General features: G+C 44.3%; 1 protein-coding gene and 1 long non-coding RNA gene across 3 annotated transcripts in view; one reads left to right on the top strand and one right to left on the bottom strand.

Moving 5' to 3' along the window:
* dgki (diacylglycerol kinase, iota) overlaps positions 1–27,778 on the bottom strand; it is a 115,569-nt gene that overhangs the window by 37,708 nt on the left and 50,083 nt on the right. Inside the window, exons 15-24 of the mRNA XM_069903196.1 lie at positions 26,442–26,497; positions 17,477–17,539; positions 16,132–16,205; positions 12,951–13,062; positions 10,478–10,677; positions 7,830–7,930; positions 6,199–6,278; positions 5,737–5,781; positions 2,489–2,558; positions 216–256 (exon numbers count right to left, since the gene is read on the bottom strand). Coding sequence (XP_069759297.1) covers positions 216–256; positions 2,489–2,558; positions 5,737–5,781; positions 6,199–6,278; positions 7,830–7,930; positions 10,478–10,677; positions 12,951–13,062; positions 16,132–16,205; positions 17,477–17,539; positions 26,442–26,497 — 842 coding nt within the window. The remainder of the gene's footprint in view (positions 1–215; positions 257–2,488; positions 2,559–5,736; positions 5,782–6,198; positions 6,279–7,829; positions 7,931–10,477; positions 10,678–12,950; positions 13,063–16,131; positions 16,206–17,476; positions 17,540–26,441; positions 26,498–27,778) is intronic.
* On the top strand, positions 14,438–18,112 carry LOC138745834 (uncharacterized). 2 transcript variants are annotated; one of them, XR_011346534.1, is made up of 3 exons: positions 14,438–14,541; positions 17,261–17,345; positions 17,452–18,112. It is a non-coding gene; the product is annotated as an uncharacterized lncRNA (long non-coding RNA). The 2 variants fall into 2 exon arrangements; XR_011346535.1 differs by having other exon boundaries at positions 14,438–14,590.

Below are 27,778 nucleotides of genomic sequence, written 5' to 3'. Positions count from 1 at the left end.
CAACCAAACTGGCAGGGAATTAACCTCCATTTCTCCCACATCACTTCATTGCTTTACACCATCTTTAAGATTCACCGCTTTGTCTAAGATGAAAACATTTCTCCTCCTTTTTCTATACCACTCCGATGTTTTCAGGAAAAGAAGTGAAACTTGTTTTAATTTAATTTTTAATTTGGTCAGATTGCTTGGGATGATAAAGATTCACATTATCCTACCTGGGCTCTGTCAATGCGGTAGAATCGATCCAAAGACATTGCTGTGGAGAGAAAGGCACCATAAGTTAGGCTGAGCATCAAAGGTAAAATCAATCTTACTCTGAGAGAACAGTGGAACTTTATAGTGCACAACCATCAGAAACCATCAAAACATCCAGCCATGGGAAAACATCACCATTAAAATGCACAACCACCAAAACATCCAGCCATGGGAAAACAACCATTAAAATGCATGACCATCAGAAACCATCAAAACATCCAGCCATGGGAAAACATCACCATTAAAATGCACAACCACCAAAACATCCAGCCATGGGAAAACATCACCATTAAAATGCACAACCACCAAAACATCCAGCCATGGGAAAACAACCATTAAAATGCATGACCATCAGAAACCATCAAAACATCCAGCCATGGGAAAACATCACCATTAAAATGCACAACCACCAAAACATCCAGCCATGGGAAAACAACCATTAAAATGCATGACCATCAGAAACCACCAAAACATCCAGCCATGGGAAAACAACCATTAAAATGCATGACCATCAGAAACCATCAAAACATCCAGCCATGGGAAAACATCACCATTAAAATTTATCTATCCTTTCATATTTATTTTTGTTTCTCTCGTGTGGTAATTTAATTTATACTTATTGTTTATTGGTGCATTTTACGTACCAATATGTAGCAAGAATTTCACTGCATCTGTCCATTAGACTTGTGTATATGACAATAAACTCCCATCATCACTAACTGTCAAGGAACCAATGTAAAACATCACTTGACGTTTCCAGTAAACATGAGTTAAAGTCCTTATGACATCATCATGCATTGCAGATGAAGGCTGCGGTCACTGCAGACTTGGGGGAAGCGAAGGACTGGTACAGGACACCAGAAAATGGGGGAACAACCCCACCCCACTGTCTGAGAAGGAGAAGCAGCGGTGACGACCCACGGGATGGAGACCACAGCAGCAGACCAATGAGGGGTTCTGCCGCTGAATGAACCACACAGGCGGCAGTCTGCTGGTGGTGACTCGAGGCGAAGAACTCACGGAGACTGGAGGCTGCTGTAAACTGTGGTCAAGGGACTCGCACCAGGCTGCGGACTTCTGGAGGCTGGTTCAAAACTGACTGTAGGGGTACCAGGAATCGGAACTGGGGTGAGTGAGGGCACCGAGGATGCTGAAGGGTTCCAGATTGTATCGGAGGTTGGGATCTGGAGCTCGGGTTGCCAGTTGTTTGGACTGGACTCTGTGTGGCTGCAGAGACTGTGGAATCACTGTAGGTGAATCTATGGACACTCAGTGACTCGGGGGGAGACTCTCTTTTGCTTCTCTTTCTCTGACTATAAGAGGCCCTTCAGGCAATTTCTGCCGATGGCGAATCTGTCCGTCTTACAGCAGACAAAAGGCAATTTCGTGTAATATGACACTTTTTATTACATGACAATAGATTGAATCTTGAGTCAAGTTGTGGCAGGTTCATGCACTGGAGTCAAGGTTGTGTGGAGTGCTTGCTTCCTCAACTGGCTACCTAGTCAGGACGTGTTGAGTTTCTCCCAGTGTTTGGAGATCATTGGTCAGTACAGAGTGTTGATTCAATAAATGCCTTTGCTTGAAGCTAATAGTGCCTCATCACAGCAGTGTTTGAGATGCAAATGTTCTTGTGGGGAAAACAGTCAAAGGGACAATCCTGATATTGCAATGTGCATGGATGCTGGAAGACAGAGTTGGATATGGTACATCAGTGTTCTAGGTATTTAATGTTGAAGGTAACCCTAAGCCTTAGGAACACATAAATTCTGAAACAACTCAACATCAAAATACTTTAGACACTCACAATGCCAGTTCAGAGGTAACACGCAACTTATTTTCAATCTGTAGACTGAAGGGGAGGTCCCTGATGTGTACTAATGTGTGCAACCGCTCTCAGTGTGTGGTGATATGTTTTCCTCCTTTGTATATAGTCATCATATATTTGTATATAATCCGTTATATATGTGGAGGTGGCCTGCCCACGGATGACTCATTCCCTATGACTCCTTCCCCATGGTCCTGGGCCATAAAGGTTGAGCCACCTTTCCCTTGCCGCCATTCCTATCCTGGGATCCGGGCCAGCAAGGTTCTTCTGTGTATTAAAGCCTATCATTCCTTCAGATTGTCTCTGTGGTTACTGGTAGTGCCCAACACAGTGATAATGCAATTGGAGACAGATCCAATTGCAAAACTGTAACGTCTCTCCTGACGGACATGTGAAGCTACTCACAATCAAGGAAGCACCATTTGGAAGAAAGGTTCTGGGAAGACAACACCTGTCGCTGGGAAGACTCGCTGTCCTGCAAATGAAGAACATAATACATGTCCAAAGAATCCAGGAGGTGCAACGAAGGAGCAGTTCGCTCAGGTTCTGCTGTACACCCCAGCAGAATCCGCATCCATTCCAAGTGCTGCCTCACTGAACCTGCCCCAGTGGGGAGTGGGAGAGGGGTGCAGCTATTTTCTCCCATCTGACCTGGTGCAGATACTCCAGCTTTCCATCAGGTAGCTCTCACTGGCAGTCTGCTCCATAATACCTAGACTGAGAAACACTGCATGGATGGGCTCAAAAAGAAAAATGCAACATGCCCACCAACTTGAAGGCCAAAATGAAAAGGGAGTATTTGGGAGTGCCCTACAGCTTCAACACCCACCCCCCCCCCCCTCCCCGGGCCCCTCCACTTCACACCCCCAACCCCCTTTACTTTACAGTGATGACTGGCTCACAAACCACATTCCCAATCACTTGAATGAGTCACCATTTCCAAGCCCCAGAGAAGTGTGGGTGAATAATTTAGTTACTTTATTTCACATTAATGATTTTAAAATAATTTCTGGTACTTTAATGTGCAAGTGCCTTTTTAAAGGCAATGCAGGTGTCCCCTGGTAATATTATTTTCTGACAGGATACTCCTGTGGAGAATGGTCTCAAGGGAAAGACAACATCCAAATGAGTTATCTGGAGAGGGTGAACAGGCTGAGACTTTACTCCCAGAGTGAAGGTGGCCAAAAGGGACCATAACGAGATTTGTACATCATGAGGTGCACAGAACGGGTGGATGGTCACGGCCCTTTTTCCCCAGGGTAGAGGAGTATAAAACTGGATGGCATATGAGGGGCGAAAGTTAAAGGATACCTGAAAGATGAGTTTCTTCATGGAAGGAAACACTTGCATAGTGTTCTGGATTGATTTGTTCCACTGAGACAGAATAAGATGGTATGATAAAGGAACCGTGGTTGACAGCAGAGGTGAGAGAGCTAGTTAAGGAGAAAAAGAAAGCTCACAGAAGGTTTAGGAAACAAAAAAAAAGGGCAGACTCATGAAAATGATATGGTAGCCAGGAAGAAACTTAAGAAAGGACTTAGGAGAGCTAGAAGAGGGCATGAGAAGGCCTTAGCAAGAAGGATTAAGGAAAACCCTAAGGTGTTCTGATGGTTACGTGAAGAATAGAAGGATGATGAGAGTGAGGGTAGGGACAATTAAGGATAAAGGAGGCAACATGTGCCTGGAGAAGGCAGAGGAGGTCCTAAATGCATACTTTGCTTCAGTGTTCACCAGAGAGATGGACCTTGGTCAATGTGAGGTCAGTGTCAAACAAGCTTATGTACTAGAATATATTGAAGTTAAGAGGCTGGATCCTTTTTTTAAAAAAAAAATGAGGATTAATAAGTTTCTGGGACCTGATGAAATAAACTCCAGGTTATTACAGGAAGCAAGGGAAGAGATTGCTGGGGCTTTGACCATAAGGGAGGTACCAGAGGATTGGAGAATGGAAAGTGTGGTCCATTTGTTTAAAAATAACAGGGAGAATCCTGGGATTTATGGATCAGTGAGTCTTATGCCAGAGGTGGGCAAACTATTGGAGAGATTCTTAGGGCAGGATTTAAAAGCATTTAGAGAGGCCTGGTCTTAGGGATAGTCAGCATGGCTTTGTGAGCGTAGGTTGTACCTCATGAGCCTAATTTGAATTTTTTTTGAGGAAAAAAGGAAATTGATAATGGTAGGATAGTAGATGTGGTGTATATGCATTTTAGTAAATAATTTGACAAGGTCCTCAAGATGTAGATGAAATGCATTCTGCCTGGAGGTCGGTGACGAGTGGAGTTCCGCAGGAATTTGTTCTGTGACCCCATCTCTTCATGATTTTTATAAATGACCTGGATGAAGAAGTAGAGGAATGGGGCAGTAATTTTGCAAATGACGCAAAGGTTGGAGGTGTGGATGGTGTAGAAAGTTAATGTAAGTTACAAAATTATATAGATATGTTGCAGAGTTGGGCAGAAAAGTGGCAGATGAAGTTCAATCCAGGTAAGTGTGAAGTGATTCGTTTTGGAAGGTCAAACTTGAAGGCTGAGTAAAGGATTAATGGAGGATTCTTAACCGCGTGGAGGAACAGAGGGACCTTGGGGTCCAAATCCATGGACTGCTGCGCGGGTTTATAGGGTAGTTAAGAAGGCTTATGGTACGATAGCCTTCATTAGTAAGGGGATTGAGTTCAACAGTCATGAGGTAATGTTGCAGCTCTATAAAACACTGTTGAAACCACACTTCAAATATTGTGCTCTGTTCTGGTCACCTCATTACAGGAAGGATGTGGAAGCTATGGAGAGGGTGCAGAGGAGATGTACCAGGATGTAGAGACATAGAAAAGACGTAGATGGGCATCTGGAGGCAAGAAAAATAAGAGGATTATGGGTGTTATGTAGGGAAGATTGAGTTTGTTTAGTAGGTTTTTATAGGTTGGCATAATGTGGGTCAAAGGGCTTGTACTATGCTGTAATGTTCTATATTCTAAGTGGAACAAGCTAGCACAGGAAGTGGAAGAGGCAGGGACAATTATGTTTAGAAGGCATTTGAACAGATGCATGGATAGAATGGGTGTAGATGGACACAGGCTGAATGTGGACAACTGGGATTAGCAGAGATAGACATCAGTGTGCATGGAGGAGATGGACCAAAAGGGCCCATTTCTGTGCCATACAATTCCATTTTCCATAAATTAATCTACTTTTAAATATCGCCATGAAGGAGGCCCTTCAGCCCACCATGGCCATGCTGACCAAGTTCTCATCAGAATCTAACAGACATTTAAGAGCTTCTTGATTACTCGGCTGCACTCCACACCTGAAGGGGGCAGTGTGGGCAGACAGCGTGTGTGCAGAGCTCGGGCATGAGGCCAGCTGGAGGGCGATTTGCTCCACAAGTTCTCTGTGCCAGCCGTGAACCAAAATAATGGCAGTGAATGCTGAGAGCACCCAGCAGGCAGGAGAGAGGAACATAGAAGTCACTTGAATCTGGCGAAGGACTATTGGTTTGAGACATTAACTGTTCCTCCCTCCACACACGCTGCCTGATCAGCTTCAAATACCCAGCATATTCTTTTAATTTCAGAATTTTGATTATATGTAAGCTATTGGAAGTTCACCAGTACATAATCCATCCAGCAGCCAAAAAATGTCGCTCGGAGACATTCGTACCTGGTAATAAATCTGATGTCCATCTGACATTAATGGATAAAAGTCCTGGGAGAAAAGATAAACAGCAGTGATGATAAAATATTATTTTAGCATTTGGCAAACTACCATCCCGGAAGCAATTTGGGTCTGAATTTTGAGACCATTAATGACGTAATAATGATCTGATTACAAACATGGTGTCAAGTCATGATTCAAAATTCCCCCCTCAGCACATGACTGGCAGCCTGGAGGTAAAGACGCTGCTTCCTTTTGGGTGGTAGCCCAGTTAACCAGGCCAAGGTGATTTCTGATTTGGCTTGGAATCATTGGTAACAACCATGGTTAAAGGGGAAAAGCACCATCAAGGACCAAACACCTCGATCCTTTCACAGAGGATACTCTTGTTATATTTCTTACAGCTAAAGCAAGAGGGAATCTAATACTCTCCAATAAGCAGGAACTTGTTGGGGAGGAGTTTCCTACCTCCTGCAGCCGGTCAATATACTTGCGACACGTCTCCAGGTCACAGTCTCCGTGGATGACAATAATACCCAGTGGAATGGCTAAAGGAAGACAAAAACAGCAGACAGGTCATCATATCCTCTGGATTCCCTAAACCTTGGCAAAGGTATACCCTGAAATGAATGTCGATAGAGTTACTCTCATTGAAACAACAGGTCACATCCTCAACGTGTGAGTGTGCTCACTGATCAGTGGTTGACTTGGCAATGCTCCACTCATTCATTGTCAAATAGTGGGCAAGTTGTCAACTAATCATGTGCAATGCACAAAAGTGCTGCAGAAACTCAGCAGATCGTGTAGCATCCACAGGAAGTAAAAGGGTCGGGGAAGAAGGAACTGCCGAATTGAGCCCTCCTGCAAATTGGAGGAACAGCACCTTGTCGTTCCATCTCGGCAGTATTTTAACAAGATGGCACGAATGTCGACCTCTAATTTCTGTTAAACCCCCCTCCCTGGGCTCTCCGTTCCCCTCTGTCTTCTTTCCTTCAACACCCCGCCTCCTTTCCCTTCCTCCTCCTGAGAGCCACCCTCCACTTCACAATTTCCATCCTCCCATCTGTTGGCCTGTGTTCCTCCCCTTTCCCCTTTCTCCCCCTCCCCCCCCCCCCCACCTTCTTATTCAGGCATCTACCTGTTTCTCCAGACTCCTGATAAAAAGCCCAGACCCAAAACGTCGACCGCCTTGACTTCCTCTGGATGCTGCGTGACCTGAGTTTCTCCAGCAAGTTGCACTCGGCCCCAGCATCTGCACATGTTCTTGTTTCATTATCACTCAATCTCCATCATCACTGAGAATCCAACCACGAAGCAGGTCAACGCCATGCTTGGTAGTCACATTTACAACATTATTGCTCGTTGTGGTGAGCAGACAGAATCCAGAACCAAGGGTTAGTCTCAGGGTAAGACATGGGTTGTTTTGGACTGAAATGAGGAGAAACCCCCTCACCTCTGAGGGTGGGGGTGAGCCTTTGGAAATTCTCTACTCTGTCAGCTCTGTCATCGACTTAATTCCAAACAGATTTCTGGGCGTGAGGGGAGAGGAGGGCAGAGTGGTACGGAGTACAGTACAACATTTGCCAAGATGTTGATGGTTCAAAGGGCTGGATGGACTTTTTCTGCTTCCAATGTTGATGTTCTGTTCAATCACTGATGATGAGAGGCGTAGACAGAGTAGAAAGCCAACACCTTTACCCAGGGCAGCAATGGCCGATACCAGAGGACCCCACTTTAAGTGAGTGGGGGAACATTTAAGGGAGAAGTTAGAGGGTTTTTTTTTTTCATTTTTGTTTTACACAGAGGAATATATTGCCAGAGGTGGTAGTGGAGGCTGGAATAAAAGGAAGATTTAAAATATTCTTAGGCAGGATCAGGGATGGAAAAAAAACAGAGGGTTATGGGTGTGAGGTAGGGAAGGGTTACATTGATGTGAAGTAAGTTTATTTTGGTCGGCACAACATCGTGGGTCACAGGGCCTGTACTCTGATGTTCTATGTTCCAGGATCACACAGGGTCTCGGCCATTCCGTGTCCCTGTGGGTATCCTCTGTCTCTGAGTAAGACAGCAACCAGCACAGTACTACCATCGTCACTCACATGTCTCTTGCAGACTGAGCTTGTTGTATTGCATGCTCTCGTAGTCCTGGACACTGATCCTGTTCACCCGCATTCTCAGCCGACCAGTGACGGTGTGTGGGCTGGAAAACAGTCCAAAGGAAAGAATGAAATCTTGTGGCTGACTGAACTTACCACTCCGGAGATGGTCAGAGGCTTCCAGATAATCATTTATTCATTTTAATGATAGCACGGTAGAAGGCCATCCTGGCTCATGAAACAAGTGCCGTCCAATTACACCCAATTAACCTACCAATCCCATACCTTTTGGATGGTGGTAGGAAAGCAGAGCATTCGGATGAAACCCAAGTAGTCACGGGGAGCAGGTACAGACCCCTGATTCAAACCCACTGTGGCAACCCTGTTTTACTTTGGTGCAAATACCCAATGAGCAATTCTAGTGAAGTACTTGAGCATATATTTATGTCCATTCCCTTGAAGTGCAACCTTCTGAAAGCTAAGAGATCTAGAGTTTGCGAGGTACAATTTAAGCTTGAGGCCTTTATTGCCTGCTGACATTTCTTTAACTGCTGGCAATGTCCATTCCTACAAGAAGGTTGGCCACATTCTCTACCCTGGAATCTGGAGCCACACAAACTCTGCTGGAGGGACTCAGGAGATTGAGAAGCATCAGTAGGAGAGAAAGAATGGTTGCCGTTTCAGGCCCGAGGCCAAGCAACCTACTTGTCTCCCACTGACGCTTCTCGACCCCCTGAGACCCCTCAGCTGGGTGTGTCCTCTGCTGCCCACCTTATCCACTTGGGTTCTTTGCTCAGTTCAATCTGGCGGCAGAATGCTCGGACCTCTTTGCTTGTCCTTGTGGTCTTCCCTTCAACTTCCCTCTAGCAGCAGAACAGGGCACATCTTCTGTATCCACTGTATTTGTGATGCATTATGGTGTGCGGGTGAGAGAGCGCGCGCGCGCTTGTACGTGATGTACAAACTATTAGCTACAGAGGGCAGAATGGAGCAGAAACAACAACAAATGAGAATGAAAGGTGTGCCGAGAAGGATCATTACTTACAGCGTGAAGCTATCAGGGGGAGCAGAGACACGCCGAAGATCAGCGTGCTGAACCTTGCGGATGCTGTACGAACCAGCACATCCCCCCAACAAGAGCCAAGCACAATATGGATTTGGGAGGAGAGAGAAACATACCACATTTAGACTGGGCAGAAAACAGGGGCAAGTCAATCATATGGCATCCATAAGCATCAATGAACAATACATAAAAAGAGCTCAGGCCAGGAGAAGGGCGAGTTTCAAACAAGGGAGAATATTGACATCAGGCGTGGAACTCACAGGGTTGGAGAGAGCAGTGTTTTCCACGACATCACCCACTTAATGGAAAGAATCTGACCAGGGATATAGCCGATGATGTTCCCAATCCCACTGGTCTCCGAGCAGGTAGTTGTTTACCCTTATGATCATTCCTCATTCCTGAGCTTCTGCTGTGTTGGTTAAGTGCAATTTTGACCAGAATTTCTGACATTTTGGTTCCTTTTTGGTTTCCCTTGGCTCACACATCATGGATTGCATCAAAAGGACTGTCTGGATTATCGTGAGTCTGACTGTGTGAAAAAGGTACCCCTCAGGTCCCTTTAAAATATTTCCCCTCTCACCTTAAATCTATGGCCTATAGTTTTAGATTCCACCCCCCCCCCCCTCCCCACCCCACCAATGGTAGGAAAATGAGCTTTCTTTATCTTGGTTTCCTCTCTGCCTTGCAGAACCACTCCAAAGTGCACTGTGCTATTAAAACAGTGTGCAACCTACAGAATGCATATTTGTTTTAATCTGCTGGCCCATGAAACCCATGCCACCCAATTAACCTACCAAACCCCACTCATTTTTGGAGGGTGAGAGGAAACCTACACAGGTCACGGGGAGACCTTACAAACTCCTTACAAGCAGCGATAGATACGAACCCAGGTCACTGGTGCTGTAATAGCATTTCTATTACTCCCAGTCCATTACCCTGAGGGCCTGCCTACCTCTGTTTTCTTAATTTATTCTAAATCTAAGCCTTCATCTAATTTAACAGTTCATTTTGATAATTAAAATCAGTTAAATGTGATTGAGGACCATCATTTTCAGGAACCAAGATTCATTAAATGAGCTCATTTTTTTATTGCATCGACCACCCAGTGAGTTTTTGGTAACCTCAGTCCTTGGGAGTTCACATATCTGTAATCTCAGTGAATCCTCCTCACCTCTGATCTCTTTGATGAGTTAAACAGCAATTGTTTTCTTTATTTATCACTTAACTTTGATATATTAGATAATGTAAAAATCTCTGTTGACCTATTTAGCTTCTTACATCACCAGCAGGCATCCTGGTGTCCTGTATAAATAACAATTCCTTTTCTGACTTTGAGTAGGTACATATTTATTTTCTACATTTGCCATCATGTTCTGTGTTTCCATTTTTGATTCTACATTCTCCTCATTGGTTCCCAGGAGGGTTTAAATATTGTTGTGAATCAAGTTATCTGTCATTCGAGCAATATTTACTTTCCAAAAGAAATTTGACCCAATTTGCAGATTTTACTAGCGTTGCGAGCCGGGGGTACCAAGAGATAACTGGAGCCACAAGAGTCTTGGCGCGGAGCAGCATGAAGAGGACTCACTCGTTCAGCAGCGGCATGGACGTCCGCCTCTTGCATTTCTGCACCATGTTGGCCTGGTTCCTAAGCGAGATATGGATGACCGAGGGGCTCAGTCTGCAGGGTTCTCCATCTACCTGCATGGGGATGGTCTTGTAAGTGGTGAGGATCACCTCTCGGCACTGGTGCAGTCGTTCGCCGTGACCCCCGACTTGAAGAGCGGCCTGGGTGAAGCAGGAGACCAAAGTTATTGCTGCCTCCAGGTCTGGACCTACGCTCTTCCCCAGAGGAGCATATGATGCACAGGATCTTCCAGGGGTGAGATACTTGGGAACTTTGGGGAAGGTTTTCTTGACAACACCAGAAATAAATTATGTTGGATTCAAGAAAAATACATTCAGCAATCTGATCAGCAAATCTCAATGTGGAAAATTGACTTAAATCTGTTATTTTGCACGCTGAGGTAACAACCTCTCTCTCAACACCAGTCAGGTGAAGGAAGAGATCACCAGCTTGAGGTGAGAGAGCAGAGACCATATCATTATTCACATCAGTGGTGCTGAAGTGGAAAGACTGGATAGCTTTGGAGTAAGCATTTCCATAGCCCTGACCCAGAACCAACCGTGTTGACATGATGGTCAAGAAAGGGCACTAAACTTTTCTGAAAGCTAAGGAAATTCAGCATGTCCCCAACCCTGATCCTCAACAAGTGCATAATTGAAAGCAGTCAAAACAGCACAGTGTGGTACAGGAGCTGCTCCACTCAAGATCAGAAGAAGCTGTAGAAGGTGGTGAATGCAGCTCAGAGCATCACGCAGTCTTCCCTCCCCTCCATGGCTCCATCTATATCTCCTGCTGCCTTGGAAAGGCAGCCAACGTACTGAAGGACCCATCCCACCCCCCCACCCCCCTCCCCAAACCCGGCATTCATTTATCCCTCTTCCCATCGGAGAGAAGAGTCAATAATGCAAATTCACACACCAGGTTTAAAGACAGTTTCTGCCCTGAGCCATCAGGCTGCTGAATGAACCCCACAACAGTGCTCTCGTGCTGCCCTTGCTTTAAGATCATTGTTTTTTTTCCCCCCCCCAATGGAACTAAACTCTTTAATTGAGTTTTTGCCCTTCTACTTTATACGGTTGTATGCATGTTGGAGTTAACCGATTAGACTGCTCACAGTCCCTTCTCACTGTCCCAGGTGTAATGTGATGCAAATCAAAATGATTGGGTTAGTGCATCATGTATGCTTGGGAAGAATAGGTACCATCAGACTGGATTCCCAGAGATCTCCACCAGCAAGGGCATCCTCCACTTAGACTTGGACTGGTGGTAGTATATCAACCGGGATTGGCTGCCACCGACAGATTGCCTGACACAAATAACGTGGCCATCAGGTGAACTGGACAAACTGGGACTTCCCTCAGCCAATCTTTGGGTCCTACTCAAGTGTCACAAGAAGACTGAGGCATTGAAGCAATAAAAAAAACATTGGTGAGAAATGCTTGGTACAGATGCTAAAACACTCAGAGCAAGGGCTGTAGTTTGAAAATGTTTAGGATTGAGATGACGAGACATTTCTCCATTTATAGATAATTGTGCATATTGAATTACTGAACACATTTAAAACTGGCATGGACACAAAAAGAGGCGCAAATCAGGTGCAAGGGACAAAATAAGATGGAGGATCAGATGTGACACTGAAATGACGAGCCATTGTTGAGCCAACAATTCTGATCCAGTTCGATGTTGTGGATCTCCACCCTCGTGCCACTCTAAGAATTGGAAGGTTCAACAACGAGCCGTGCTGGACTCAGAATTGAATAAAAAGTGGCCACATGTACCAAATGGTGGTGGACACAGAGGAATCAATCTTCAGAATACAAAGAAATACAAGACACAAGGAGTTACACAAAGCGCTGGAGAAACTCAGTGTGTCACGCGGTATGCAAAAGGCAGTCAACATTTCGGGCCTGAGCCTTTTGGCGATATTGTTTACCAAGAACACGAGAAGATAGCAGCAGGAGTAGCCCCTCAGATTTTTCCTGCCCTGCCACGGCTGATCTAAGCTGGCTTCAACTCCTCTTCTGTGGCAGCTCCCCTTAACCCACAAGGGACACAGGAGGCAGTGGATGCTGGGATCTGGAGCAAAAAAGGAGTTGCTTGAGGAACTCAATGGTCAGGCAGCATCCGTGGAGGGAAATGGAAGGTTGAAATCTTTCTTTAAGATGCATCACCCTCAATATTTCAAAGATGTATCTACCCTCATCTCAGGTATCTTTGATGGTGTGGCCTCCATTCCCTCAGGGGCGAGGTTTCCAGAGGTCCACCACCCTCAAAAATCTCTATACCCCTGAGCTTTACATTACCGGACCCTTACTTCATAGCTCCATCATCATGTCCATGGCTCTAGTGGAAACATCTCATCCTTTGCTGCCAAGCCCCTTAGGATCTTGCTCCTCATCCTTCTGAGCAACATAATGGGAAGTTTCAAACTTACCAGAGATGCCATGGTAAAGCCAATCACCTCTATGCAGCCATCATCGTGCCGCTGTGGCTCGAAGTCCCGATGATCTCCTGGGTTACCCCAAGGCATTGTGCCTGCACAGTACCTGCAACAGAAAGGCCCTACTTCAGGCTTTGTTACAACAGATAGCAATGCACAATGTCTGCCCTGCGGAACTTGCATCTGCCCCACATGAAATAGGAAGTGGGAGAGTCTTCGAGAGTGGACCTCCACTGAGAGAGGGGTCATAATGCAAGGTGCTACCTACACACTCTCTGGGCTGCCATCCTGAACTACAGGAATTCTCATCAGCGAGAAGGAGCGGGGGCAGCATCAAGGAGATGAGCGTTATGTCAACTTGGAAAATGGAAGAGAGCACAAGAATATAGCAATGGAACATGGAAATGAATAAATGTATTCCATTGGAAAAAATAACATATAATTTAAAAAATAAAGTCACAATGTTTGAACAAACTTGGGAACCATACATGGAACATATCAGAGAGAACTTGCCTACGACCTCCATCCCCTAAAATGAGAATGATAAGAAAATAAAATGACTAGATTCAGTGCGTAATAAAGAGATGGTGCATTTTTCTTGTTTATTTTCCTTTGTGTGAAGATATTGTTTTATGGTTTTATTGTATTGTATATTTTGAATATTTATGGGTTTTGGAGGGGGGTGGGTAGAGGGGAGGGAGGGAAAGGGCAGAAAAGACCACTGTGTAAATTTAATGAGAAACGTTTGTACATATTTTGGTTGATATGGTTCACAGTATGAACATTTTAAAAATATTTTAAAAAAAGGAGATGAGCATTATAGGCCTCCCGGGCCTCGAGAGAACTCGGGAGAAGACACCACCACACGGAGATCCATAGAAACAACAAAAGAGTTAAAGGCTAAAAAGTTAGCAAATAGAACACTGCAGACCACTCAGCACACAATGTTGCGCTGGTCTATGTAAACCTGCTCCATAATATTCTCATCTTTCTCCACCTCACACCCATAATCCTCTTTTTTTTTTACATACATATGCTTATCTAAGAAACTTCTGTTCGCCCTATCAGCCTCTACCATCACCCAGGCCAAGCATTTCAGGCACCCACCAGTCTCTGAGCAAAATACTCACCGCTGACATCTCCCCTCAACTTTCCTCCAAGCTTGCAGTTTATATTTCTTTACTCATACTGTCGTCTTCATGAATTACAAAATTTCCCCATTTCTGTTCAAAGTTTAGATTGAACTCAAGATAAAAATGATACCGAGTGTATAGTGGGTGGCGGTGACGGTTTCTTGCAGAGTATTAGATCTGGAGTATTGGAGATTGAATACATTGTCCTATTGTGATAGGATGGGATACTATCACCAATGTATATATTTACATATAGTAGTAGTGATTGGCTGAGAGCTGTAGCCATGCCCACTGACAGCTCATAAAGGGCTGCTCCTAACCAGACCCAGGTCAGTCTGGACTGGTCGACCTCGATGTACTACGCTCCAGTCTTTTGCTAATAATAGCCTTAGTTTGAGTCAACAAGTCTTTGAGTCATTCGACGCACTACACCTGTAACTGGAGATGTGAAGGTTGGATCATCCAAATCTCAGTCTGTGAGGGCTTTCTGGATGTCATGTCGTGGGTACCTCTCCTCATGTAGATCTGACATTGAGGATAGTTTACTTCTCTGATTTATGGGTTCTGAGGTGGTTTATGATCCCAGTGTAGACTCACCCACAAATATGGCAAGTAGTGGAGGATGGAGGAAGAAAAATTGGCGGATAGTTTGTGAGGAGCTCCAACCCACACAGAGCTTCTGCGTACTCCTGACGCATGGCCCCACGGTTCTCAAAACCATCCCAAATGAGTCTCCTTCTCAAAGATCCCCAGGAGCCAGTGATGATGTTGGATTTCTTGAAGGAATCTTTCAGTGCACCCTGGAATTTTTTCCCTCTGAATACTTGACAATCTCCTCCCATTGCATAGTTCAGAATGGTGTGTCTGTTTCGAGAGTCTGTTGTTATGCCTGAGAGAGGCAAGGCCATCTCAAGTAGTTAAGGCGTGTAACTACAGCCTCAGTAAATTGTCCCTAGTGTGTATGGATTTGAGAATGTGGGCACTAACAGAGGATTAGTGTCAACTTGGTGTTAGACTCCTAGGTGGTCAGTGGGCACTTCCTGGGTTGCATTCCTGACATCAGAGAGCTAAAACAGACACTATTGTGCGCTCTGTCACAGGAAGAGATGACCAGGTGGAGAGAGGAAAAGATTCAAAGACGTGTTCCAAGCTCCCAATGAACATTGTCACCACTCTTGAGAACCCCTGGCCCACAACTGCTCAAAGAGATGCTGAGAACCTTGTAAAGTTCAAGTTCATTTTTTATCATCTGACTGCATTTACAACTAGTCAAAACATGTTTCCAAAGACCACGATTCACACACAGCATATAACAATTACATATATACATAAAAATACAATTTTAAATATTTCAGAATAATTTACTCATTTCATTTCTAAGAGACCCATAGTTATGGGATACCGTTCACGTCCTTGCACTGGAGCAGTCAGAGGGCCGAGCATGAGTGGTGGAAGGAGTGGTGATCCAACACCATCACCCCCTGAACAATTCCTACATTGGCCTCATTAACTCCCCTCAGAGCCAGCCAATCAGAATGGAGCTGTCATCCTGGATCCTGCCTTGAATAGACCCTTCTCTTTCCAAATCTGGGATGGATATTTTCCAATGAATCGGAGTCTCCGAAGTGAAGAGATTATCTGGCAATTTTCAAACACCACAGCCTTGCCAAGACTTCTGCTACGCCTACACAAGGGTCTGGCTTGTGTTACTTTACAGGAAGATGGGGGTCTCTTCAATATCTTGCCCAATGGTCTCCAACAGGTCTGACCATTAGTGTGTGTGAAGCCTTCTACGCCAAGGGTGTGAAACCACAACAAAGCCCAACCTTTCCTGAACAAATGACAACCCTAAAGAATTCGGGAAAGAGCCCGATTTTCTGTCTAGTTCAAGAGCACAGAGGTCGGATTCCAGTTTCCCTGCAGTGATAAGTGAGATGACCCTACATTTCAGATACCCATCCAAACCCAAATCCCATGGGTAATCAAGATCACTCTCATGGGCCTCATTTTATCATATTTAGAAACTGATTTTTGGCACTCACCTGGGGATATTAAGGAAGACAATACACTGGAATTTCCAATCCTGGATTTTGGGCGTCAAATCAGTGCCGTCACACTGGGTTAAAGAAAAGTGAAGTTAATTCCTGGAGACTCCTGTAATCTTTGCATCATACACTTAGTGCCTGGAACATAATGTGAGTTAGTAGCGTGATGTTTTGACTGGAGGAAAAACCAGATCTAGGAGCTGCGAGTATAGCACAGTTACAAATAAATGAGGTTGGGTTCTCTGGAGATTTTTCTTTAACCATGGTAGGGTTAGAATATGGAACTCACTAGCACATGGAACAGTTGAGATGGTTGAGTTTGGAGGCAGCGGGATTTGGGGTCAGAGAGTCATCACACAGCATAGACCACGTTGGCACTCTGGTCTAGTCCTTTGCCTCCATTTGGTCCAGATCCTTCAAAACCCTTCCTATATAGAGATCTGCCCAAATGTCACGATTGTACCTGGTTTTACAGCTTCCTCTGGCAGCTTGGTCCAGATTGGATATGCTCTACCCTGATGTACAATTCACAAAAAGGCATCATGCACAGCATTTAAATAATTAGGAATTGAACAGAATGCTATATATTACCCAGGAAACTGAATTCAAAATTCAGCTGTGATGCTTCAGTCAGTAAGAGCACTGGTGAGCCATCTGGGGTACTGCACACGGCTTCGGTCATCTTACAGTATTTAAGGTAGAATGCCATTGTTTCGGAAAAAGGATAAGAAGGATGATGCCTGGAATGGCCAGGTTGTCTTGGGAGGAGAGATTGAACGTGCGAGGTCAGGCCGGTGAGAGGAAGACTTGATTCAAGCGTCTTAGATTATGAGGGTCCCTGATAGGGTAATGGAGAGCATGTTTCTTCCAGTGGGAAAATTAGGGGTCACTGTTTATGACACAGATGTTTGACTCGGTAGGTTGCAAATCTTTGGAATTCTCTTTTCTCCAAGGGAAGCAGAGCCTTTGTCTGAAGCAAAGTGAGATATTTGATAAAGCAAAAGGACGGGAGATACATCAGAATGCAGATCTGAGGTTACAGCTGGATCAGTCAAATATTAGAGGAATCTTGATGGGCCGAGTGGCCTACACCTGCTCCTAATTCATTTGTTTTTTTATTAAACAGATGGAACCTCACGTGTGTGGAATATAAAGATGTGTTGATGGTTTTAGTTGGAGAAGCTTGCGAGGAATTGTGAGGAATGGTCTAAGTGAGCTGATTTCTGCCATATCTATTATGTAATGAACATTATTTACCTACATCAACACACCTACACAAATACACCCTAATCATTTGCTAATTTTCATAATCTACAGCACCTACTCTCCATGCAGTACTTACCACGACCTGAATGTGTTTGGATAAATCTCGAGAACTTCTCTGCAGGAAGTCTGAAAAAGCGGTCTGCAAATGAACGCCACAAATATCAGTCAGCTCATCCCGTGGAAGATTCAATGCCTGCTTCTTTTTCGTTCGACGGTACATTTCTGTGATGGTTCAGCATTGAGACAGTGCCAAGCACCAACTGTTGTTCAGAGTATCAGTTGTCGTCAGAGTAGAATCCAGAGCCAATGCAAGAAGCACCAAGCAGATTCAGGCTTTGAGGATCTGACTCTTGTTTACGACACCTCACACACACTGAATGTTTCAGTCCCAATGCAAATTATTACTTGAGGAATAAAATTCTATTTTTTTTTCATTTACTATTACGAATAGGACAATCCTCAAAACTTTAAACTGTCACTTCAAAACTGGGTCGTCTTATGCAACGGGTCTAAAATCCAAACCTTGACAGTAAAGTCTCAACAACACTTTCGTCTTCCTGCCAGCTCCAACACAATGATATGCGTGTCCTGTTAGTTATCAACAAAGTCTCGGTGCTCCCCTGTGGGGTCCATCCGCCCAATCCGACTGCTGTCGGCTCTCTATGAGCTTTAAACTGCCTGTAACAGGATCCAATGATGGTTTATTTTTTAAAAATGCAAATAAAATTAAAACCTTTACAGGGTAATTTGGTATTCCCATACTGTGATTTGGTTTTAATTGCATCCACTGGCCATCGGGAGGTGTTAGATTTGGGGTCATCTTATACAAAGGGTATCATTCAAAACCTACATATTAGGTAGAAATTCCAGGCATCATCCTATACAGAGTCATCCTATATACAGTAATCAAAGTGTTGATCTACTATACTTCTGGAAAAACTAAGATACCACAATGTTGAGTTCAGTAACTTTCAGAAAATAGCCCTAAAAAAATATGAATTTATAAGACAAGCTACTTCCAACACCAAGCTAAAGAACTGATTAAAAAAAGTATCCAGGTGCAGAACACAAAAGTGCTGGAGAAACTTAGTAGGTCATGCAGCATTCAAAGGTAGTCAGTGTTTCCAGGTCTAAGCAGACAGGCTCAGGTTAAGGTTCGAGGTCAGTTTGTTGTCACCATTAGCACGGCGTGACCTGCTCCACACCCCCATCAGATCTGCACTTTGCAGTTTTGATTCCCTTTTGTTCGCATCTTTTCTCTCACTGCTCCCCATCTGCATTGACCGCTGCTCTCAAGCTCCATGACTATGTTCTCACCCAGACTCGTTTCCACAGCCATGCGTCTTTCCTGGCTACTTGCCTCCGCCACCATCTGGTGTTACGTGGATTTCAGCTGCGGTTGCAAGCTACCTAGTCCCTTATCATATCCAACCTTTTGTTGGTCTGGATTCCTCCCCCAATGTTTGAATTCTCAGACTTTCTGATATATCCGGCTTCTGCCTTTTCTGATTTTTCCTTGCAGAAGAGTTCAGGTCCAAAATACCTCTTATAGATGCTGAATAGACCAGCTGAGTTCCTCCAGCATTTTTACTATAATCACAGCATCTGCTGTGCCCCTATCCCATAGCTTTTACATATCGTTTACACAGGTTATTTTTAATTGCCTCCTTTAGCCATCAAGCACATTATTTAATCAACATCTTATCCCCATGGCAACCCACTCTCGCAAAAATATTCCGTTTATTCCACCCATTCCCTCACCCTGAACCAAATGGTTTTCTCTTTCCCAGTCCTGTTGAAGGGTCTCGGAGCTGAACCACCAACTCTGTTTCTCCTTCCAATGGGTGTAGCCTGCACAGCTGAGTATTTCCTGCACTTTCTGTCTTTATCTCAGATTGAGGTGATCGGCTAAATGACTTGAGCCAAAGTAGGGAAAGTTTTTGTTTTGCTTTTAGGTCTCATAGAGGTTGGACAAAATCATGAGTGGAATAGACTGGGAGAACGCAGAGAATCTTTTGCCCAGAGCAAGGGACTGGGTGACCAGATCACATGGATTTAAGGTGAGGGTTGAGAGATTTAATAGGAACTTAAATGATAATCTTTTTTTATATATAGTGATGGGTGGATGGAATGGGCTGCAGGAGAAGGTGGTTAAGGCAATATTTAAGAAACATTTGGACAGATGCAGGCAGGCGGGATGAGTATGGATGGGACATTTAGATCTTGGGGGGTGGTGAGGGAGGGGGGACATTTAGGTCAGCATGGGAAAGTTAGGCCAAAGGGGCCTGTTTCCGCTCTGTGTGACATGATGACCGCATCAGTGGAACCTCCTACTCGAGTACCCAGGAGCTGACGAAGAAAGTGCCCAAAATGTCGACCATTCTTTCTGTCCCGCTGATGGAGCACGACCCTTTGAGTTCCTCTAGCGGATTGTGTTTGGGTTGTTTCCACTGGAAGGTGAGACTAGACAAGAGTGGGGAGACTCAATTTAAGAAAGAGATGAGGAGGAACTTCTTCTCCCATAGAGGAATTCCTTGCCCAAGGAAATGGTGGAGGCTGTCCAATTGAATGGATTTAAGACACAGATAGATTTAAGATACAGGTAGTTTTTGAGTGTAGTAGGAAGGATATGGGAACAAGCATCAGGCACGATCTTAGTGAATGGTGGAGAGGACTCGATGGGTCATATGGCATACTCCTCGTATTTCTATGTACATACTGTCTGACGTTCCAAGGGACTTCACCAGCAATGGCCACAATGAACTCTCGCTACATACAGGCCCTGATAACACGAACTTAAAACTGTATTAACAGAGCACAAGATCTCACATCATCATTGCAGCAAAGAGCATGTTCCTTTATTCTCTGTTTATTCCAACACACTGTTAATGGGATCACAAGTAGTACCCAATGGACAGAAACTTGACTTTTCCCGGGAGGGTCTCTGTTACAACACTGCAACTTTTATATTTGCCAAAGCACAGAAATGCTGAAGGAACTGAGCCAGTCTTGCAGTGTTCATAGTGGGTAAAGATATGTTACCGACATTTCGGGCCTGACCCCATACCTTGAAGAAGGGCTCAGGTCCAAAATGTCGGCGAAATATCTTTTCCTCCTATTGGTGCTGCGAAACTGGCCGAGCTCCTCCAGCATTTCTACATTCACAGCATCTGAAGACTTTTGTGTTTTACATTTTATATTTGATACGTGTGGTGATATGCTTCCTCCATTTTATATAGTTGTGAGAGATGGGAAAATTGATCTAAAATTATGAACATGGAAGAAACTAAAGTTCATCAGTAAAATGGCTGTAACCAGTTCAAACAGGATAAGCTTGGGGCTTAGGATGCAGGAAAGCAGAGTCAGCACGATTAACATAAGAATCTTCTAGTCTTTGTGACAAGACCATAGGACTAAGATAAGGAATGGTAAGGTACAATAGAATGTAGGAAGTTGAGGTAGTCTGGATCAGATAAGGGTCTCCTAGCCCTGGACAGAAGTACCAAGTCATACATTTCTAATTAGCTAACCATACACAGATTTATACATATGAAATTAGCCAACCCTAGATAGAATGAGTCAACTCTGCATATCAAGAGACTGTAGCCCAGAGAATCAGGAAGGTGTGAATAAGGACAATGACATGATGGGGCACCCACAGGATACCCCCTGGTCCTCCAAGTGTACTGAAACTGCACGTAGGCAGGAAGGATTACCTATGCCAAACCCATCCAGGGGGGCAGAAGAATGTAAGGGGGAGGGCATTCTGATACTGAAATTGACTGTATAAAAGTTGGGTGAGCCCCAGTATGTGTGTGTATTCCCAGGGTAAGGGGAAGCACCCAACTTTGCATTGTTGTAGTAATAAATGTTCTTTGTTCTCAATTTTTGTCTCGAGCAATTTCTTTAAAGGTACTTTAATTTCTAACAAATGGGGGCTCGTCCGGGATCACACTCCCTCCACTGACAGAGTACCCCGACGACGAGAGTAGGTGCACCCCGGCTGATTCAGCTGGACTCACGGGCGACGGGTGGCTGGTCAGTGGAAGAAGCGAGTGATATCCGAGAAGAGGCATTGAGAACAAACGGCGGAAGGACGCGCGCTAGAGCAGTACTGCCAGAACTCGGTAAGAGTATTTTACTTGTTCCTAAGCATGGGAATAGCGGGCAGTAGAGATGAGAGTCCTGACACAGGACGTGACCACCAGATAGCTACGTACAGCCCGCTTGGGTTGATGTTATCTGAGTGGGGCACAGGAAAGACCCGTGGTAAAGAGAAACTGACGACGGTCAGGTATTTTACTTGTTTCTAAGCATGGGAATAACGGGCAGTAAAGAAGAGAGTCCTGACACAGGACGTGACCACCAGATAGCTACGTACAGCCCGCTTGGGTTGATGTTGTCTGAGTGGGGCACAGGAAAGACCCGTGGTAAAGACAAACTGACAATGGTCAGGTATTGTCGTATTGAATGGGTTAAATACCCGGTTAAAGGGAGCTCCGTGTACTGGCCAAAATTCGGATCCGAGGATGAATGGATGTGTAAAGCTTTGAACCTATGGCTCTATCAAAACCAGAAAGACAATGTTGAGAGCAGGGAATGTGCAGCCTGCTGGCTCAAGGGATCCATTGAACAGCTGGTTTTGAATGAGAAAGAATTCAGGGATAAGAGAGAGGAGGAACCTTTTGTCCCTGAATCACAGGGTTGGGATGTGTTACATTCCCTCCCTCCACCTTATGTTCCTCCTATGCCGGCTCCTATCTTTCCTTCCCCTCCTATGACCTACCCTTCTGCACCTTCCCCACCTCCCCCACCACTAGAGAAGAGAGAAGAGAGCAGGAGTGGTATGATAACTTGCTCACAAAGCACTCGATTACCACCTCTGTTGACAGGAGAGAGAGGTAACTTTAATTCAGAACAGCGTGAGACTCTTCAGGAAGAAAGGGCAGAACCCTTTGATTCATTTCCCAGGGAGCAGGAACCCAGACCTAATAAGCTAAGAAACCAATTGGATGAGACCACTGCGGGAAGTTCCCATGGGAGAGGGTCTCGGTTTCGTAAATGTGCCCCTGACCAGTACTGAAGTGCGTAACTTTAAGAAAGAACTGACCTCCCTGATAGAAGATCCCCAGGGATGTTCCGAACAGTTAAGACCAATTTTTGGGACCAAATATATATACAATATGGGGGTCTCGACATAGAATCCCCAGCAGGGGAACAATTGGTACTAACAGGTTTTGTTACCAACTCAGCCCCAGACATTAGGAGAAAATTACAAAAGACAGAAAATTGGCATGAGCAGGGAATAACCCAGCTTCTACAGATCACACAAAAAGCATTTGTCCAGACATCTGAGGATAAGCAGAAAGCAAAGGCTAACATTTTGATGCAAGCAGTTAAAGTAATAGTAGATGAGTAACATGGAAAAGGCAGGGACTGTGTGCCAGCTCCTGAATGTTGGGAGAAGTGCAGGGAGTGGGAGAGTAGAGACCAGAGATAATTTCATAAATCACGACTTCCCACTTCAGTCACTGACCAATATTGATTAAAATTCATGCTAAAAATTAAATGTCATAAATGATCGTTTTTCAATACTGTAGAATTAGCGAATTTAACTACCAGTTAATTCCAATTTATGAAATAAATTGTATTCAAATGTGATTTTGCACAGGGAGTACCTGAGAGTTGTGATGTTATAACATTTGCAGGGAGAAATGTTTGCGCAAATAGGGTGAGTTCTACACGTCTTATTTTAAGTGTATGTAAGATAAAGAAAGGATCTGATGTGTAAAGTGGCTGGATCAGCCAGTTGAAGGGGGAGTGTGCATGTCCCTTTAAGTGCACTGTGGCACTTGAAATTGAGGCTTCAGGCTCTTGTCTTGCAGTTAGAGGTATGGAGCCCTATCAACAGATTTAATACATTTCTTCTACACATTCAGCAGTCAAGGTCCGTGAGTTGAAAGATCACCCACCTCTGGAGAATAAAGATACCTCTGGGGATTCCTATGGGGATTCCTATAAGTTTAATCATTCATTTCTCTGGTGCATTTTCCTCTGGAGTGAAATTAATGCCTCAGCACAATTTCTCTGTATTGCCGCTGTTATTTAATTCATGATAACTTTCCCCCATTCATCAGGTTTATATTTAAATCCGGTAGTGCGGAAGTTACATTGTAAATAATCATGGAGGTAAACCCTGCGCAACTGGATTCAACTTAATGGAGAAATAAACCTGCGAACTGGTCTATGGTGCTGTGTGAGTACTGCAATAGGTGGAATATGATTTAAATTGGTGGCATAGTTCAGAACAATTGGGTGCATAAGAATAATATCATTAAGAACTCACAGATCTTGTACCAGATGCTATTCAGTACATCTTGACTTAAGGACTGGAGAAATTGGCATGTTAGAATGAGATTGGCATGGTACCAATATTTCTTGATTCAATAATGACTCCACAAGCTCCAGGATTCATGCAGCAGAACTTTTAAGTGGAATATAATAGAAACTAGCCTGTACTTAAATTATTGTGTGTGCAATCTTCATAAGAACATCTTTTAACTTTTTTTGGTGCCTGTTTTACAGACTGTTTTAAATAAGGCCAGCTCCTGTGAGCTGTGGCACAAGGCATTTTACTTAAGGCAGAACTAAAGGTTGAATATGTTTCAAGTTCTCTTGCAGGGGCTCTTGTGCTACAATGTCTGTTATGTACTCACTCTAACAAATTGGAGGGTTGTGCCCCATACAGACAAGCAGCTCCAACTGCATTTTAATAAGGTCTAACATATTCAAAACCCATGCAAATATGGTTTGTGTTTCATTTTACAATTTTTACACTAACACAAAGGAAAGTCAGATTGTTATTCATTTTATTAAAATCTAGTGATTGGTTATATGTAAAAGCATGGCAAGAGGATCAACTAAAACCTGCCTGGGATGGTCCCTTCTGTGTACTTTTAATTACAGACACCGCAGTAAGAACAAGAGAGAAAGGCTGGACCCACATTCAAAGAATTAAACCAGCTTCTGAACCACAACATCACGACACACAGATTCAAACCCCAACCTGGCGTGCAGTTCCTTATCCATCAGACCTGAAACTTACACTGCGCCGTGACAAAGTGCCGTAATGTTACAATTTTATTCGTTTTTTTAATGGTTTATTCAGTTTTGTGTATTTTATTGCTGTTTTCAATGAGCTTTACATTTATTGTGGTTTATTCAGTTTTTGTTGTATTTTATTGCTGTTTTCAATGAGCTTTACATTTATGGTGGTTTATTCAGTTATTGTTGTTTTTTTGCTGCTTTCAATGGGTTTTACTTTCATTGTTGTTTACTCATTTTTTGGAATATTGTTCGTTAATGTTTTAAGTCCCCCTGGAATAGGGGCAGCAGAGGTTACAATTGTGCTCCTTTAGAATGTAGACAGGGCATAGATTTAATGTATAGTCATAGTGGGATATGGGTTAACAAGGGATTCCAATACGGACCAGGGGAACTGAACAGCTTTCGTGGAGTACATCTAATTTGTATCTTAGCCTACACAGGTATTAAAGACAGGAGTTTTAAAGCGATAGCACAAAGGACATGGTGGGACAAAGACAGACAGAATGGTAGTCAGGATTGTACATGTAGCAGAGAGAGAGAGAGTTAATACATATGCTAATGTACACAGACAGGCTGCAACTCACAAGTTCAATGATACATATGCTAATGTTAGCAGACAAGCTGCAACACACAGTTAAATCACAAGAAACAATCCCCCCCCAGCTTGGTCACTTTTCATCACCCCGTGAAGGGGAGCACCAGTTTCCAACAACGTGAGCTGCTTGACACTTTAATATCAGGCTCCAAACAGCCTTCGGAGATCGGTAGCCCTAGGGTTCGAGGCTGAAGAGGACATCAGATACTAGCCACAATTCAACGGAACCGCCTGACTACTGCTACTCGTTCGCTGCTGAAGGCAGCGTTTCTCACAGACTTCGTCAGGACAATGCTTACAAAAGTCGGGTGGTTAAAAGACACTGCTTCAATGTTTCAACGTGAATCTGCCCATGCCCATGTTCAGACGTGGCAACTTCGGACTGATGTGGGATGGACTAGACTCTTTACTGAGAACTGGAGCCTGATACTCGTGTGAGAGATGGGAAAATTGATCTAAAATTATGAACATGGAAGAAACTAAAGTTCATCAGTAAAATGGCTGTAACCAGTTCAAACAGGATAAGCTTGGGGCTTAGGATGCAGGAAAGCAGAGTCAGCACGATTAACATAAGAATCTTCTAGTCTTTGTGACAAGACCATAGGACTAAGATAAGGAATGGTAAGGTACAATAGAATGTAGGAAGTTGAGGTAGTCTGGATCAGATAAGGGTCTCCTAGCCCTGGACAGAAGTACCAAGTCATACATTTCTAATTAGCTAACCATACACAGATTTATACATATGAAATTAGCCAACCCTAGATAGAATGAGTCAACTCTGCATATCAAGAGACTGTAGCCCCGAGAATCAGGAAGGTGTGAATAAGGACAATGACATGAAGGGACACCGATAGGATACCCCCCCTGGTTCTCCAAGTATACTGAAATTGCACGTAGGCAGGCAGGATTGCCTAATGCCAAACCTCTCCAGCAGGAGGCAGAAGAATGTAAGGGGGAGGGTATTCCTACACTGAAATCAACTGTATAAAAGTTGGGTGAGCCCCAGTGTGTGTGTGTATTCCCAGGGTAAGGGGAAGCACCCAACTTTGCATTGTTGTAGTAATAAATGTTCTTTGTTCTCAATTTTTGTCTCGAGCAATTTCTTTAAAGGTACTTTAATTTCTAACATAGTTATTTTTGATTACTGTATATATGGAGCTGGCCCGCCCACTGATGACTCCCCCCATGTGCTCTTGGGCCATAAAGGTCGAGCCACTTCACCCTTCCCGCCATTCCTAGACCTGGATCTGGGCCAGCAAGATTCTTCTGTATATTAAAGTCTATCGTTCCCTCAGCCTAGTCTTGGTGGTTACTGGTAGTGCCCAACAATATGACTTACCCCGGCATAAAACATCTTGTTCCTGAATCGACTGTTGAATCGTTCTGGATTTGCTTCTATAAAAACAGGGAAACTGGATTAGTATCTGATATACTGAAAGCTCTTAACAGTTCATCTCAATAAACATTGACAATTAAACTCAAAAGGAAGGAATATTTAAATCAGAGGTAAAACACAGGATTCTGTTGACACCGGTGGTTAAGTGAAAAAAACACACAAATGCTGTAGAAACTCAGCAGGCCTTTATGTAGCAACATTTTGGGCTTGAGCCCTTCATCAAGGTGTGGGGGAATATGAGAGATGTCCAAACAAAAGAGGGGAGGGAGGAGGGAGTGTGGGAGATGAGAGGGGGGAGGACTGCAGGGGAGGGGGAGTCTAGGCTAGGTGGAGAGAGAAAGGAAGTAGGAACTGGAATGACTAGTTAAAGGGGTGGGGGGCAGGGGAAGAAGGCAAGCTGATCAGTGGAATGCAGTGAACTCAATGATCATGCCCTGGGGTTGGAGGGTGCCCAGATGAAAAATGAGGCATTGTTCCTCCAATCTGCAGGTGGTCAGGATGGGGTTGTGTGAAAGGCCATGGACAGACATGTGAACTTGAGAGTGTGACTCAGAATTGAAACGATTGGCTATGGGGAGGTCGCTTTTGTTGCGGACGGAGAGGAGGTGCTGGGCGAAGCGATCTCCTAATCTGCGACCATTCCCTCCAATGTAGAGAAGGCCACAGAGTGTGCACCAGATGCAGAAAATGAGTTCTTTGGAGGTACAGGTGAAATGTTTCTAAACACCTGAAAGGTCTGTTTGGGACCTCGGACTGTGGTGAAGGAGGAGGTATGGGTACAGAGTTCATGAGATCTAGTTCATTGTCCTTTGTGGGGTGCGTAACCATGGCAACTGGCCGGCAAGCTGGATATTGGGGTCTGAGTGGATGGAGCAAGTAGTTGTGCACTCAAGCTTTTGAACTTTAAACATCCCGACTGTGGTGATATGTAATTACACCACAAGGTCACCAGGGTTCATCCCAGTGACCTTGTATATAAAGCAGTCCAGAGCTACAGTCTAGCCTTCCAGGTTTGTCTTACAGAGAGACAAGACCTCTTAGTGTACATATTAGTTTATTCTTCTTTGGCTTGGCTTCGCGGACGAAGATTTATGGAGGGGGTAAAAAGTCCACGTCAGCTGCAGGCTCGTTTGTGGCTGACAAGTCCGATGCGGGACAGGCAGACACGATTGCAGCGGTTGCAGGGGAAAATTGGTGGGTTGGGGTTGGGTGTTGGGTTTTTCCTCCTTTGCCTTTTGTCAGTGAGGTCGGCTCTGCGGTCTTCTTCAAAGGAGGTTGCT

Source organism: Narcine bancroftii, chromosome 11 (assembly GCF_036971445.1).
Source record: "Narcine bancroftii isolate sNarBan1 chromosome 11, sNarBan1.hap1, whole genome shotgun sequence".
NCBI lineage: Eukaryota > Metazoa > Chordata > Chondrichthyes > Torpediniformes > Narcinidae > Narcine > Narcine bancroftii.
This window is presented reverse-complemented; position numbering and strand designations above follow the sequence as displayed.